This window comes from Portunus trituberculatus, chromosome 17 (assembly GCF_017591435.1).
Source record: "Portunus trituberculatus isolate SZX2019 chromosome 17, ASM1759143v1, whole genome shotgun sequence".
NCBI classification, from domain to species: Eukaryota; Metazoa; Arthropoda; class Malacostraca; order Decapoda; family Portunidae; genus Portunus; species Portunus trituberculatus.
Window position 1 is genome coordinate 17764700 of NC_059271.1, and position 15000 is coordinate 17779699.

General features: G+C 41.1%; 1 protein-coding gene across 1 annotated transcript in view; it reads left to right on the forward strand.

The window, feature by feature from the left end:
- LOC123504878 overlaps window positions 1-12190 on the forward strand; it is a 45731-nt gene extending 33541 nt beyond the window's left edge. The window contains exon 3 of the mRNA XM_045255783.1: window positions 12055-12190. Coding sequence (XP_045111718.1) covers window positions 12055-12190 — 136 coding nt within the window. The remainder of the gene's footprint in view (window positions 1-12054) is intronic.
- Window positions 12191-15000: the final 2810 nt, after the last annotated feature.

Genomic DNA, 15000 nt, shown 5'->3' on the forward strand with positions numbered 1-15000 from the left:
TTTCTATAGACAGGGTGGAATCAATGCATTTAGTCTCATGAACTTTTTTATGACTGCATGGCTGCCGCCAACTTCTTTCTCATCGCCGCACTGTTGCATCTCTTGACATCGTCTACCGTTAATAACATGCTGACTGCGATTCTGTTCCTGCAGACTGCATAGCTCCCTTTAACCGGCGGCTTCAGTGTATACATATTTCTACTTTCTCTCATCCTGATTCTTTTCACATCTGTGCAAGAGTTAAACAGTATTCTCAACCGTTTATTCTCTTTTCTGATGAACTATGGAACTCCCTGCCTGTCTGTCTTTCTTTCCTACTGTTACACGAACTCTTTCAAGTGAATTTCAAGACACTTGTCTTCTGTTTTTCGATATTCCTTCCAACTTTTTTTTTAGAGACTGGGACTCTAATGGGTCTATTTTTTTCTTTGTTACCCTTGGCCAAGTGTCCCTCTTACATAAAAAAAAACATATACAAAAAAACTTCACTCGTCCCTATATGCCTACACACACACACACACACACACACACACACACACACACACACACACACACACACACACACACACACACACACACACACACACACCTGCACATTCACCGCCTCCTACGCACACAGGAGTTAAGATACACGTCCGCAGAAAGCTAGACAAACGAACAGGGAAGGCGTAATACCAAGCCGTGGGAGAGAACTACCAATCTGAGAGGAGGAATGGCGATTAGTGGGCGGCGACGGGTGGGCGGCGGACAGAAGGTGCATACGGTAGGCGGCGTCGGCGACAGGAGGGCGGCAAGGAGTAGGAAACAGACTCAAGACGACCTACTTGGCAGCCAGCGGGGCGAAGGTGTGGGAGGCAGGCCGGTGTTATAATATCAGTGGTGCTTCATGTGCTTCTTCTGCTGCCACTCATCCAATGATAATGTTTAGGCTATGGGCGTCTCTCTCTCTCTCTCTCTCTCTCTCTCTCTCTCTCTCTCTGTGTGTGTGTGTGTGTGTGTGTGTGTGTGTGTGTGTGTGTGTGTGTGTGTGTGTGTGTGTGTGTGTGTGTGTGTGTGTGTGTGTGTGTGTGTGTGTGTGTGTGTGTGTGTGTGTGTGTGTGTGTGTGTGTGTGTGTGTGTGTGTGTGTGAGAAGGTTTACTCTAATGTCTATCAGTGATATTACAATGGTTACCCAAAAATCATATTACAAAGACTATAAAAAATAAGGTTCCTTCATGTAAAAGTTTTAAAGGCATTATTTCACACACCCAAGTAATCCCTACTGACCTTTATCATGGAGGTATTCAAAGCCATTCAGCTGATCTGTCTTTGGCGAAAATATAAAAGATATAATAATGATAATTGAAACTAAATAAAAACTAAAATGTCGTTTTCTGAATGATTCCTATTTACATATTGCTTCATATATTTATGTAATCAATGTTATTTTTCATTAAAAAGACATTCAAGAGATTTTTTTTTTTTATCTACCCTGGAGCAACACATCACACAATAATTTCTCTAACTGCCTGTCTGTCTTACATAATACACAATTTCCTGTCCTTCTGTTGTAATACATAATACATTACATTCGATATGTATTCATGTGGAACGGAGAAAAAACAGTGAATTGGATATAGGAAAACGGAGAAAAGACGGACATGGAAAACGAAAGGAATAGAGGAGGTTTATGGAAAGATGGAGCCGGGAAGGAGTTCACAGGTAAAATGATTACGTTCCTCCCGCCCGTCACGTTGTATTCATTACTCTCCCTCTCCTCATCCCTCCGCCTCCCTCCACGCTCTCTCACCTGCCTCTCACACATGTCCCTCTCCCTTACCCACGCCTTTCCTCCCTATATTCTTAACATTTATCTTCTTTTTCTTTTACTGCTGTTCTTTCCATAAACGAGTCGATGTTCGCAACACACACACACACACACACACACACACACACACACACTCTCTCTCTCTCTCTCTCTCTCTCTCTCTCTCTCTCTCTCTCTCTCTCTCTCTCTCTCTCTCTCTCTCTCTATATATATATATATATATATATATATATATATATATATATATATATATATATATATATATATATATATATATATATATATATATATATATATATATATATATATATATATATATATATATATATATATATATATATATATCTCTACTACTACTACTACTACTACTACTACACACACACATATATATATATATATATATATATATATATATATATATATATATATATATATATATATATATATATATATATATATATATATATATATATATATATATATATATATATATATATATATATATATATATATATATATATATATATATATATAACATAACACAATACTATAATACAAAATCACACACACACACACACACACACACACACACACACAGAGACAAAATCACGCCACCTCTACGTCATGGGATGATTGGGCAAGGTAGTGGCGAGGTCGTGCGGGCAAAGGATGGGGGAGGAGCAACGTCATAGGACACAGCGGGGCCAGTGTGTATGCCCCATGACCCCCGGCTGGGCTTGGGGATCACCACGCGGCGCCGAAAGACACAATGACTCCCGCTGTTACGAAATATCACTTACGCATCGTTTCTTTTCCAACCTGCTAACTCCTTTCTCACTTCTCACTCGGTCCCTTGAGTGTGTTGTATCCTTGTGTACTAAGCAGCCTCTATTTATCTATCCATCGCTTACTCACTGTCTCATTTCTGTGTGCTGTCTCTTTCTCCGCACACGTGTCAATATGAAGAGATATGTATAGTAGTGGGTTGTGTGAAAGGACGTATGCTTTAGTGGTGGTGGTGGTGGTGGTGGCGGTGGTGGGGATGGTGATCTTATTGCTGTTGTTGCTTTTGTTTATACTTTGGCAAGGATGTTTTAGTTTGTCAGTATCTCTCTCTCTCTCTCTCTCTCTCTCTCTCTCTCTCTCTCTCTCTCTCTCTCTCTCTCTCTCTCTCTCTAATAATAATAATAATAATAATAATAATAATAATAATAATAATAATAATAATGACACATTGGAGGGAAAACGTCACCATAAATGAAAGGTCAATGGTCTCTTTATAACAAAATTAATTCATAACAAATTGAACCAGACAGCAAATTATAATCAGGAGGAGGAGGAGGAGGAGGAGGAGGAAAGTAGAGGAGTGAGAGAAGTGAATGAGTCTTGTAAACTTTCCCTTGTGTCTCATCTAATTCCTTTCCTTTTATCCGTCCCTCCTCACCCTTCTTCCTCCCCTTCTCTCTCTCTCTCTCTCTCTCTCTCTCTCTCTCTCTCTCTCTCTCTCTCTCTCTCTCTCTCTCTCTCTCTCTCTGATTTTTCATTACAAGAGAAGCCTAAGAATGTGTCAATAGAAAAGGTGAAGTCAAAATTCTTTCAACAGAGAGAGAGAGAGAGAGAGAGAGAGAGAGAGAGAGAGAGAGAGAGAGAGAGAGAGACGCTCCTCTTCCTCCTTTAGACATGGTGCAGAGAGTTCAAAGAAGAGTCACAATGTTGATCGCACGACTGCGGAACAAGTCTTATGACGAGGGCTTGAAGGAACTCAACTTGTTCAGTTTAGAGAAACAGCAAATGGGAGGAGACTTAATTCAATTGTTTAAAATTTTCCTGGGCTTTGATAACGTTAATATAATAAACAACTATCTCATTATTGACAGTACCAACACCTCTAAATATAATGGACTCAAGATTATAGGTAAGCGTTTTAGATCAGACGAGGCCAAACATTATTTTGTAAATGCCTGGAACCCTCTCCCAGCACATGTCCGTAGCAATACAATAGAAACTTTTAAACAAAGGTTGGACAGTCACTTCACATCAACCCCTCAAATGACGTACTTTGCGCTTACATAAAATATCTTGGGTTCCTGTACTAGATACTATTTCCCTTTCAATCTTTCCTATCACATCTTTGACTTTCTCCCTGTACTCTCTTGTTTCCCTTTCCTTGAACCCTATAGTGTCTTCAGCCTTTAACTCGTAGAATCTGCAGTGATCGAATAGGCACATAGATAGCCTCGCTAGGTCTAGTAGGACTGTTGCTGTCTATTCCTTCCTTTATATTCCCTTTTGTATTCCTTTGTATTCCTCTTCTTCCTCCTCTTGGTCCTCTCCCACCCCCTCCTCCTGTCCCTATATGACACTTCACAGTTATACTAACTTGATACGCACTATTCTAGTAATATTCCTCTCCTTCATTAAGTGATATGAGAAGACAAGCCTACTTATTTTGACGCTTTGTCTCTTATTTCCTCCCTCACCCCCTCCCCTACCTCCCTCCCTCCTCTCTCCTTCCCTCAATCCCTTTCCCTGCCCACGCTATCTCATTACCTGCAAACTCTTTCCCTCTCAAATTACGAGAGAAAACATTGTTACGGACGACAAGGTCAGTAACCCTCGCAACTCTGGGTATCACATGGCCTCACACCTTCTCACACACACACACACACACACACACACACACACACACACACACACACACACACACACACACACACACACACACACACACAGAGGGAAATGAAAAATCTCAATTTAGTGGACGCCGTTTCAGGATGAGTTTATACTGCACGCATTTAGGCTAATTAATGCTCTCTCTCTCTCTCTCTCTCTCTCTCTCTCTCTCTCTCTCTCTCTCTCTCTCTCTCTCTCTCTCTCTGTCTCTCTCTCTCTCTCTCTCTCTCTGTGTGTGTGTGTGTGTGTGTGTGTGTGTGTGTGTGTGTGTGTGTGTGTGTGTGTGTGTGTGTGTGTGTGTGTGTGTGTGTGTGTGTGTGTGTGTGTGTGTGTGTGTGTGTGTGTGTGTGTGTGTGTGTGTGTGTGTGTGTGGTAAGGTTGCTGCACGATTTGAACAGTTTGCGTCACATTTTTGGTTTCAGGTGTCAAATACTTTCTCTCTGAGCCGGCACAGGTGAGCCAGACAGGTGTTGATTAGTAAGCAAATAAATAAATAAATACGCAAATTCACACTGACGTTACCATCGACAAATATACATAAAATTTAACATACGAAAATAACATAGAAAAAATAAGGAAAAGAAAAAAAAGAAAAAGAAACAGCTTTGAAGGCCATTGACACTACACAAAAAAAAAAAAGAGAATAAACTAATAAATTAATGAATAGACAAATTAATAAGTTACGTGCGAACAGTGACTTCCGAACAATTATATATTTTTTTCCTCCTAAGGCACAACATTACATTATAGTTTATAGGTGGCGTGTTGACCGTACAGGAGGTGAGACCAGGTAAACAACCTCCGCCTCTTACTCTACCTTGTCCCCCTCATGTAACTGTGTTGTCTGTGTTTACTTCACTCAGCTGGTCTGTTGGTTTTAAGACTTGACAATTTTCATCCATTCTCTATAGCTATTTGTGTTGCCCTTTGCCATACAGTATCCCTCCTCAATGAATAAGTAAATAAGGTTAAAGATTACAGATCCTTCACAGCCTTCACCTCTCAGTGCACCTGCCCACCTTTGCCTATGAAGTGTCTAATGTGTCTCCGGTGTTGTTATGGTAGCATGTGAGGCAAGACTGGATTACATATTTTCTTAGACATTCTGGGGTTTCGTGAGGATTATTTTCAATGGTTACAGAGATGGTTAGTTGGGTTCCTCGTGGATGGTTTGCCTACTAAAGATTCTAATTCTATGTTAAGCTGTTATTGCTATTAAAGAGACACCCTTGAAAATATGAACGTCGTCTACTTTCCGGGACCTCTCTCTCTCTCTCTCTCTCTCTCTCTCTCTCTCTCTCTCTCTCTCTCTCTCTCTCTCTCTCTCTCTCAGGTGTCTTATAAGAACTGTTTTTAAAGGCCACAGAAATTATAAGCCAGGTTTTCATGGTGTTTTTTTTTTTTTCCCACTTACTGAAGAGATAAGTTCTGCATCAAACTATGAAATTATACCGACACTCTTGAAACCTTTAATAACTTGCTCTGCAGCGTGTTAATTAATAAGCAATTAAGGTGAAACACTAAAGGCATATTTTTTTTCTATTATACAAGTTACCTCCTATGTAAGAAAAAGAAATCCCAGAAAAGAAAATCACATCAAAAATATTCCATAGAAAACACACACACACACACACACACACACACACACACACACACACACACACACACACACACACACACACACACACACACACACACACATCGTAATATAACTTCTACCATCCCTTGTTAAAAAGAAAGTACTGACGGAACAATTATCACGTCTCTTATTATGAATTCTGTCATTTATGTAATAGATTGCGTAAGGAATAGGTGAAGGTCAGGTGGCTTTAGGTAATCAGTGGGATGGAGAGTGGAGTATTGCCCATTTCTGGTGCTTTTACACTTCAAACACGCTGGGTTAAGTGTGCCACAGATTACTTACACCTTTGTGATGCTTAATCGGATTTAACGGAGAGAGAGAGAGAGAGAGAGAGAGAGAGAGAGAGAGAGAGAGAGAGAGAGAGAGAGAGAGAGAGAGAGAGAAGAGAGAGAGAGAGAGAGAGAGAGAGAGAGAGAGAGAGAGAGAGAGAGAGAGAGAGAGAGAGAGAGAGAGAGAGAGAGAGAGAGAGAGAGAGAGAGAGAGAGAGAGAGAGAGAGAGAGAGAGAGAGAGAGAGAGAGAGAGAGAGAGAGAGAGAGAGAGAGAGAGAGAGAGAGAGTCTTCAGGAATTTCGAGAAGTGACGTAGTGTACCATTATCTTACTTCCAACATCATGACGTAAGAGGAGGGAAAAAAACAGCTTCAATTTACGTCCAAGTGCATTGTGGCAGTTAAGTGGGCAACACCTGAGGACTCACCTATGGGGCACCAGGTGTTGTGCTCTAGAGTGTTATTGAATATAAGATGGTCAATTAGGCTATTTAGGAACCGTGTGTGTGTGTGTGTGTGTGTGTGTGTGTGTGTGTGTTTCACTGTTTGATCTGCTGCAGTCTCTGACGAGACAGCCAGACGTTACCCTACGGAACGAGCTCAGAGCTCATTATTTCCGATCTTCGGATAGGCCTGAGACCAGGCACACACCACACACCGGGACAACAAGGTCACAACTCCTCGATTTACATCCCGTACCTACTCACTGCTAGGTGAACAGGGGCTACACGTGAAAGGAGACACACCCAAATATCTCCACCCGGCCGGGGAATCGAACCCCGGTCCTCTGGCTTGTGAAGCCAGCGCTCTAACCAGTGAGCTACCGTGTGTGTGTGTGTGTGTGTGTGTGTGTGTGTGTGTGTGTGTGTGTGTGTGTGTGTGTGTGTGTGTGTGTGTGTGTGTGTGTGTGTGTGTGTGAAAATAACAATATTAGACATGTCAAGAAACCCCTACAAGTGGATGTTGTTGATGAGGTGTTTCTGAATGAACTAAATACATTTGAAATGCCCCATGTGGTAGATGATGTATGTGAGACCATTAACACTGTTTCTGACACATTATACAAAAGCATAGGTGTGAGTAGAATAGATTCCCAGGAGGTAGGTGTTTCTAACTTAGGGAGATGGGAACGGTTGTTAAAAGAAAAAGATGATTTAAAGTTGTGGAAAGCGATCAACTGGATAGGAGAGTACTGAAGTGATCCCACTATGAGTGTTTCATCTCCCTCTGACATGGACTTTAAGGAATATTATGAATCTAATTTCAACTTTCCTAATACGTCTAAGCTTAATGAGTACAACATAAAGTCGAATGTGTATATTCCTGTGTTAGATGACCCAATTACACCATCTGAAGTTCAAGAACAAATAAAGTTAATAAAACCTGATAAAGCCTGTGGGCCAGATGGTCTTCCCCCTTTCAGTTTTTAAGATCTTGCCAATCGAGTGAATTATCTTTATGACAACTATCTTCAATACCTTATACCTGCAGGGTATTTATCCACTCCAGTGGTCAAAGGCAAAATTGGTTACTATTTTCAAGAAAGGTGATAGAAGTGACGTTAAGAATAGGGGAATTAGTATCATCAATAATTTTGCCAAACTTTATGATATGACCTTATATTCTCGACTTAAACAATAGTTTTCACCCTGCAGAGAACAGACAGGTGAACAAGAGAAGAGCGGTTGCATTGAACACATAGTCTCATTAAGATTACTTTGCGATATGGCACGAAGAAAAAAGGTGAAACTGTTTGTGACATTTGTAGATTTTAGGCAGGCTTATGATAGGGTTCCAAGACACAAATTATTCCAAGTATTGCAACGCCTTGGTTGTGGAATGGTAATGTTGAGCGCCTTAATTACTATTTATGCCCATACAGAGAGTGTGCTTGGTACAGCTACGATTGTAATGACAGCGGGTGTTAGACAAGGATCTCCCACATCATGTTTGTTATTTGTGGTGTTTGTTGATGAGTTGATTGATTAGAATGACAAAGGCAGGATGTGGTATGGATGAATTTCTGCAATGGTTGCATACATTGGTCTTGATGGATGACAGTCTTATTAGCAACAAATAAATGTAATATGATGAGGAAAATATCATTGTTACAGGATTATTGTGAAGAATATGGTATGAAAATTAATCAAGTTAAGACTAAATTTTTCGTCATTGGAGGCAGGGAAGGTGATACAGAGGCGTTGGTGGTGAATGGTTTGACGGTGGAACACTGTCAGATGTCCCCCGCTTCATGCTCTCGTTAAGGCTAAGCAAAGGAGATATTTCAAAACAATATGGAGAGAACGACAGCACATGCAAGACGACCCGCTGTTCCATGCCTTTCAATTGACCCTGAACAGCAACACAATCACGTCTCGTTTTCTCTCTAATCTTATATATGCTGATGTAGACGATATTCAATGTGCATGCGACAGTCTTAGAACCAGTGTAGAAACCAGCTTGTCATCAAAAGTCCAACTCTACACCACCCTGAATCCTGAACTCCTCACACACCAAGTGTACAAACAAAGATACGAATTACGGAGACAGAACGTATTTCATGGTCTAGGCTGAGATTAAGCGCACACTCGCTAGCCATTGAGGAAGGTCGTGGAACCGACGAGGAAGGGGCAGACTGCCAGTTGAAGAAAGGCTGTACAGACGTGGAGAAATACAGACGCAGTGTCCCAGGTCCTTACAGACTCGACAACAGTACAACGTTACATCCCTTGTGACTCTTATGCTAGAAAGAACTGATTATGAAACAGTCTGCAAGTGTGTTCATAAAATTTTAAAACTTTTTGATTGAATTGTACTTTCTACTTTTTTTTTTTTTTTGTAGTGATAAGGTTTAATTTACTATGTGTTCAAGTTTCACCTATTTTTATAGTTTTAACAGTTTTATGTTAAGTGAAGTAGTATTTTAGTGTTTCTTAAGTATGATCATGTTTATATTTTATTGGTTTTAATATGTACCATAACCATAAATGTATTAATCATAGAATATATATATTTTTGTATTTCTGTGGTCAATAAATCTATCTATCTATCTATCTATCTGTTTACCTTGGTTCAGTGTTCACCAGTAATGGCTCTGTATTTTCCGCAGTTATGGCTCATGCTAATGCCAAGATGTCACATACATTAAAATTTGTCTCTTTTATAAATAAGAACAATAATGTGCCATTTATTGTAAAAAAAAAAAAAGCGGGTGTTTGATGCTGCACTTATGTCATCATGCTATATGGCTGTGAATCCTGGTTTGGGACGGATCTTAAAGCCTATGACAAAGTTATATAACTGGTGTTTGAAAAGGTTGTTAGATGTAAGGAAGTCAACCTGTAATGATGTAATATATGTTGAGTCTGGATACTCTTCATTGCAGGAATTCATTCAGTACAGACAACATAATATTTTCTATAGTATGTGGCAGGAAAGACAAGGCTAAGAGGAAGATCCGTTAATGTTTGTTATGAATTTAGTAATGGATTCGAATACTTGTACAGGCCGTGCCATTAGAAAGTTTGTCACTGAGAATGTAACACCGTTAAGTGAAACAATGGCATAGGTTATTAATTCAATAAGGCAAAGCGAGTCTTCGAGAAGACAAACCTACAAATTAATCAACCCTGATATGATTGTACACAACATATATAGGAAGACACATACAATAAAGGAATTTTATAGACTATCGTTCACTAAATTGCGTGTCAGTGGACACTGCCTGGCATGTGAGACGGGCAGATGGAACCGCCGAGGAGGGCCGCCTGCCTTTGGAAGAACGTTTGTGCCCATGTGGTGAAATACAAACTGAGCAACATGTCATTGAGCAGTGCCCATTGACACAACACATTAGGGATCTATATATTTTCTCTGCAATGTCTGAGTTATTTGTTGATTTTGCACCAGAAATTGCATGTAAGATAGCACATGAGATTCTTCACGTATTTCAAGAGTAAATACACTGCAAGATGTGTCAATACAAAGTAATTGATATCTTTATATTCATGTGGACTACAGTTACAAATGTGTTTTCTTTTCTAGGATATGGTACTTGAGTTTGTAATTTCTTTCATAGAGTTATATGTAAGCAATTCATTTCGTATGTTGTGGTCAATAAACTATATCTAGCTATCTATCTATCTATCTATCTCTGTGTGTGTGTGTGTGTGTGTGTGTGTGTGTGTGTGTGTGTGTGTGTGTGTGTGTGTGTGTGTGTGTGTGTGTGTGTGTGTGTGTGTGTGTGTGTGTGTGTGTGTGTGTGTGTGTGTGTGTGTGTGTGTGTGTGTGTGTGTGTGTGTGTGTGTGTGTGTGTGTGTGTGTGTGTGTGTGTGTGTGTGTGTGTGTGTGTGTGTGTGTGTGTGTGTGTGTGTGTAATGTGTGTGTGTGTGTGTGTGTGTGTGTGTGTGTGTGTGTGTGTGTGTGTGTGTGTGTGTGTGTGTGTGTGTGTGTGTGTGTGTGTGTGTGTGTGTGTGTGTGTGTGTGTGTGTGTGTGTGTGTGTGTGTGTGTGTGTGTGTGTGTGTGTGTGTGTGTGTGTGTCCTATTCCTGATCGATATATTAAAAAAAAAAAAAAACCTACGTTCCTATTAAACAGCTGAGCACACATGAAAAATGAACCTCAAGTGATAGTTTAAGATTACGCCTTAATACTCCTGACCCGGTCTTAATGTGTGTGTGTGTGTGTGTGTGTGTGTGTGTGTGTGTGTGTGTGTGTGTGTGTGTGTGTGTGTTTCTATGTATATAAGAAGAATAAGCCTCCTTACATTAGGCTTCAATTCAAAACATTGACAGCATGTCCTTTGAAACTCAGATTTCATTACACTCGACTGAAAAAAAAATAGAATACAAAATTTTAAAAAAGAGATCAATAAAAAAAAAAACTAACAAAATGTTGGGTTTCATATAGAACGTCCTTCTTTCCATAACAGTTCTAGCCAAGCGTCCTTCGCCCCAAGTTAGCTAGTTGTGTGTAGGTGACAGCTGTGCGAGGTAGGCGGACGGGCGCGAGGTAGGTAGGTATTCCGCTTTGCAATGGCTCAATAAAGGGTGCCAAATTACTCCCTGTTGTTTCCCACCTCGCCCCACCGTGGACCAAGAGCACGTGGCCATGGGGACTCAGGGAGGTTCCACACTTATCTTCATTTACATTTCTATTTTAGCACCAAGTTTATATTACTAACAAACCAAAATCGTTTCATGAAGAAGGACAAGGACAGTTTACATTTCAATTATAGACTGTTGAGGCAAATTAGTGGGTCAAGAGTGAGTGCCATACGTTGCCGGGCGTATATTTGCCTAACGTTGTCAAGAATGATTGCTGTGTTATGTCACCCAATAGCACTGAGGCGGATTATCTGTGTATTATTAAGCCTACATGCAAACTGACTGCTAATGTGACGGGGACACTTTTTTGGCCCAGAGAAGGTCGACGGCTGACGCAATAACCACGCAGGCATTTGATGCATTACGTCCATACAAAAATAAAGCCAAGGTTCAACTCATGCAAATAGATATATAGAAAATTCACAAACAATGCAAAAGCGCAATGGTAATTTGATCTTATAAGTCTACACTAAACGCTGTCCGAGCGGGCAGTCAGTGGGTGGTGGTGTGGGCCGGAACAAGTGGCTGGAAGGCTGTGTTGGCGTGCATGTGTGTCAGGGTCGCCAGAGGGCCACGCGACTTGTGTTTACGTCTGGCCAGGGTCGCCATGTGGCTAGCAGTGCACCGCGTCGTCCACACAACCATCCAGGAACTTAAGGGAGGCAGCGGCCCAATACTTGGAGCCGAGCGGTGATCGGCGAGAAGGATGATGCGACGTGGGGCGACTAGAGACACGAACTAGATCAAAAGCTTAATGAAGAACAGTGAGTCTAATGATGTCATGCTGAATGATGAATGTTGAGGAAGCTAGCTTTTCTATACAAAACAACACCACACCCAAAACTCACAAAACTGACGCAAATACAGCACGAAATATACAAATGTGCAAGAGACAGGCCATGACACGCTTAACACCACACCATCCTCACATTCAATCACTCCCGACGAAGAGAAGAGACAAAATTCGACCTGAAGGCATCAGCCAAGCAGCACACGAGCACACCTTGAGGCAGGTAAGCTAATCGGGGAGGCTAGTGGGTGTCACCCTTTCGTTTCTATGCTTGCCCCAACTGATGAATGACACCATGTTTGAGTCTGCATGCTTTGAGTCACGTTAATCTGACCCGCGGGATGAGGCGTGTCTGTAAACAAATGTTAGGTCTTTAGTCGAGTAGAAGAAGGAGGAGGAGCTAAGAGGGGGAAGGAAAGAAGGGAGATGAAAACAATTACTGTGTTAGAATCTGAGATCAAATAAGCTCAGCCTCACGTGTTTTATGTTACTTGAGGAAGGCGGTCAAGGAGATCACCTACACGCAGTGCAGCTCTGGAGGTTACGGGGAGGACAACCAGATGAGATACGACGGGCGGCCAAGCATTGACCTTCCCGCCACATTGCCCTTGAACGGTTCTCACATTCTGGCAACGAGATGTGTGGCAGTGGCGGCGGTTTCCCCTGTCAAGTTATGGTACACAGTTACTGATGAGGTTGATTTGTCAAGGAGTTTGGGAGGAGTGATTTACCTTCGGACCTTTGGCACTTTCTTATCTATACTTGTGATTGAAGCTTTCCAGGGTTACTAGAACTTAAAAAAAAATAAATAAATAAATAAACAAAAAAAAAAGTAAGAAAGTGCGCTAATAGGATTGGTAATTGAGTTCTAGAGGTATTTTAATTTAAGCATGTCTCTTGAAATAACCTAGTTTGCAGGATGGTGGAAAGGCAGAAGCAGAGATCTAGAGTTTACCAGTGACAGGAATCAGAGTGAAGGCGCTGATTAAGGTTAACTCCCTCATTAGTAAGGCGGAAAGCACAAGAGGTGATAAGATAAAGTAGAAAGCCTTGTGCAGGGAGGCCACATTAGGCTTTCATCTGGCAATGTTACCTACATAATGCACAAAGCAGGCGGCGGGGTCAATGAACTCAAAATAGCACAGTGGGACTCTAAATATCGCTGTTATCATTGTGTGCGTCCGCAGTGCACCACAGGCCACCCTCCGGTCGTGATTATAACCAGGCGCGCCGCTCACCATGCAAGGGATTATAATGATTACGGGGTTAATTGATATATCTTTTTTTTATTCAAATTGTGTCAAGCTGGGTGATAATTCGTGAACCAAAATTACTGACAGACGGTTCAGCTACACATGTACGCACGCACGCAGGCGCGCGCGCACACACACACACACACACACACACACACACACACACACACACACACACACACACACACACACACACACATGGAAAAGCTTCGTATCTTTTATTAAAACAAGAGAGAGAGAGAGAGAGAGAGAGAAGAGAGAGAGAGAGAGAGAGAGAGAGAGAGAGAGAGAGAGAGAGAGAGAGAACGAAAACTCACATCCTAACAAAAATATTTATATATAAACACCTTTCTCGAGCATACACAAGTTCATTGCCCTCTCTCTCTCTCTCTCTCTCTCTCTCTCTCTCTCTCTCTCTCTCTCTCTCTCTCTCTCTCTCTCTCTTTCTCTCTCTTTCTCTGTGAACACTTAATGAAATTCATATAGGAAACACATTTACGAAATAACACGAATAGCAATTTTTGACGTCACCGACACTACCTAATGTTTACTCCATTAAATACAAAGGTTCAGAGAGCGAGGAAGGGAAATACCACACACCTTCAAATAGAGAAAGGCTGATGGTCACTTTTACCAGCTCGTCGCCTACCTGACAGTGACATGCGTCGCGGGAGGGCCAGAAGACGATAGCATCTCATTCCGGTAGCTAATTAACAATATGTGTTTGGGACAGGAAAGATAGAAAAAATGTTAGATATTAAAGGGAATGAAGGACGAAGACGAGGAAGGCACAAAGAGAGAGGAGGGGAAGGGGTTGAGTGTAGAAGAGACAAAAAAGACAGGTATATAAAAAGGACTAAAGGAGCATTGCGCCTCATGAAGAAGGAAGAAGCAGCAGCAGCAGCAGTAGTTAGTGCCAAGAAAGGAAAGAACCCAAACACAAAAACAATTGAAAGCCTCACTCAGATTCGTGGTGGGTAGTTAGTCTAGGGAAATAAGGGTAATCAACTGTTAATAAGAGTATGCGTGCAGTGGAATATGTTAGTAGTAGTAGTAGTAGTAGTAGTAGTAGTAGTAGTAGTAGTAGTAGTAGTAGTAGTAGTAGTAGTAGTAGTAGTAGTAGTAGTAGTAGTAATCACTACTACTACTACTACTACTACTACTACTACTATTAGTGTTATTATTATTATTATTATTATTATTATTATTATTATTATTATTATTATTATCATTGTTGTTATTGTTGCTATTATTCACCAACTTTCACACTCCTCACCAAAGACAAAAAGCATCACGACCTGCACTGGCATATCATCATCACGGATACATTTACACGAGACCTCACAAAGGGATTCCAGAAACAATAAACAATGTAGTACATTTGACCGAAGGGCACGTGTGGTAGGCACGTGAAGGGCAGAGGTGAACTGAAGGTAGGAAGACACGTGATGCATTCTGTCC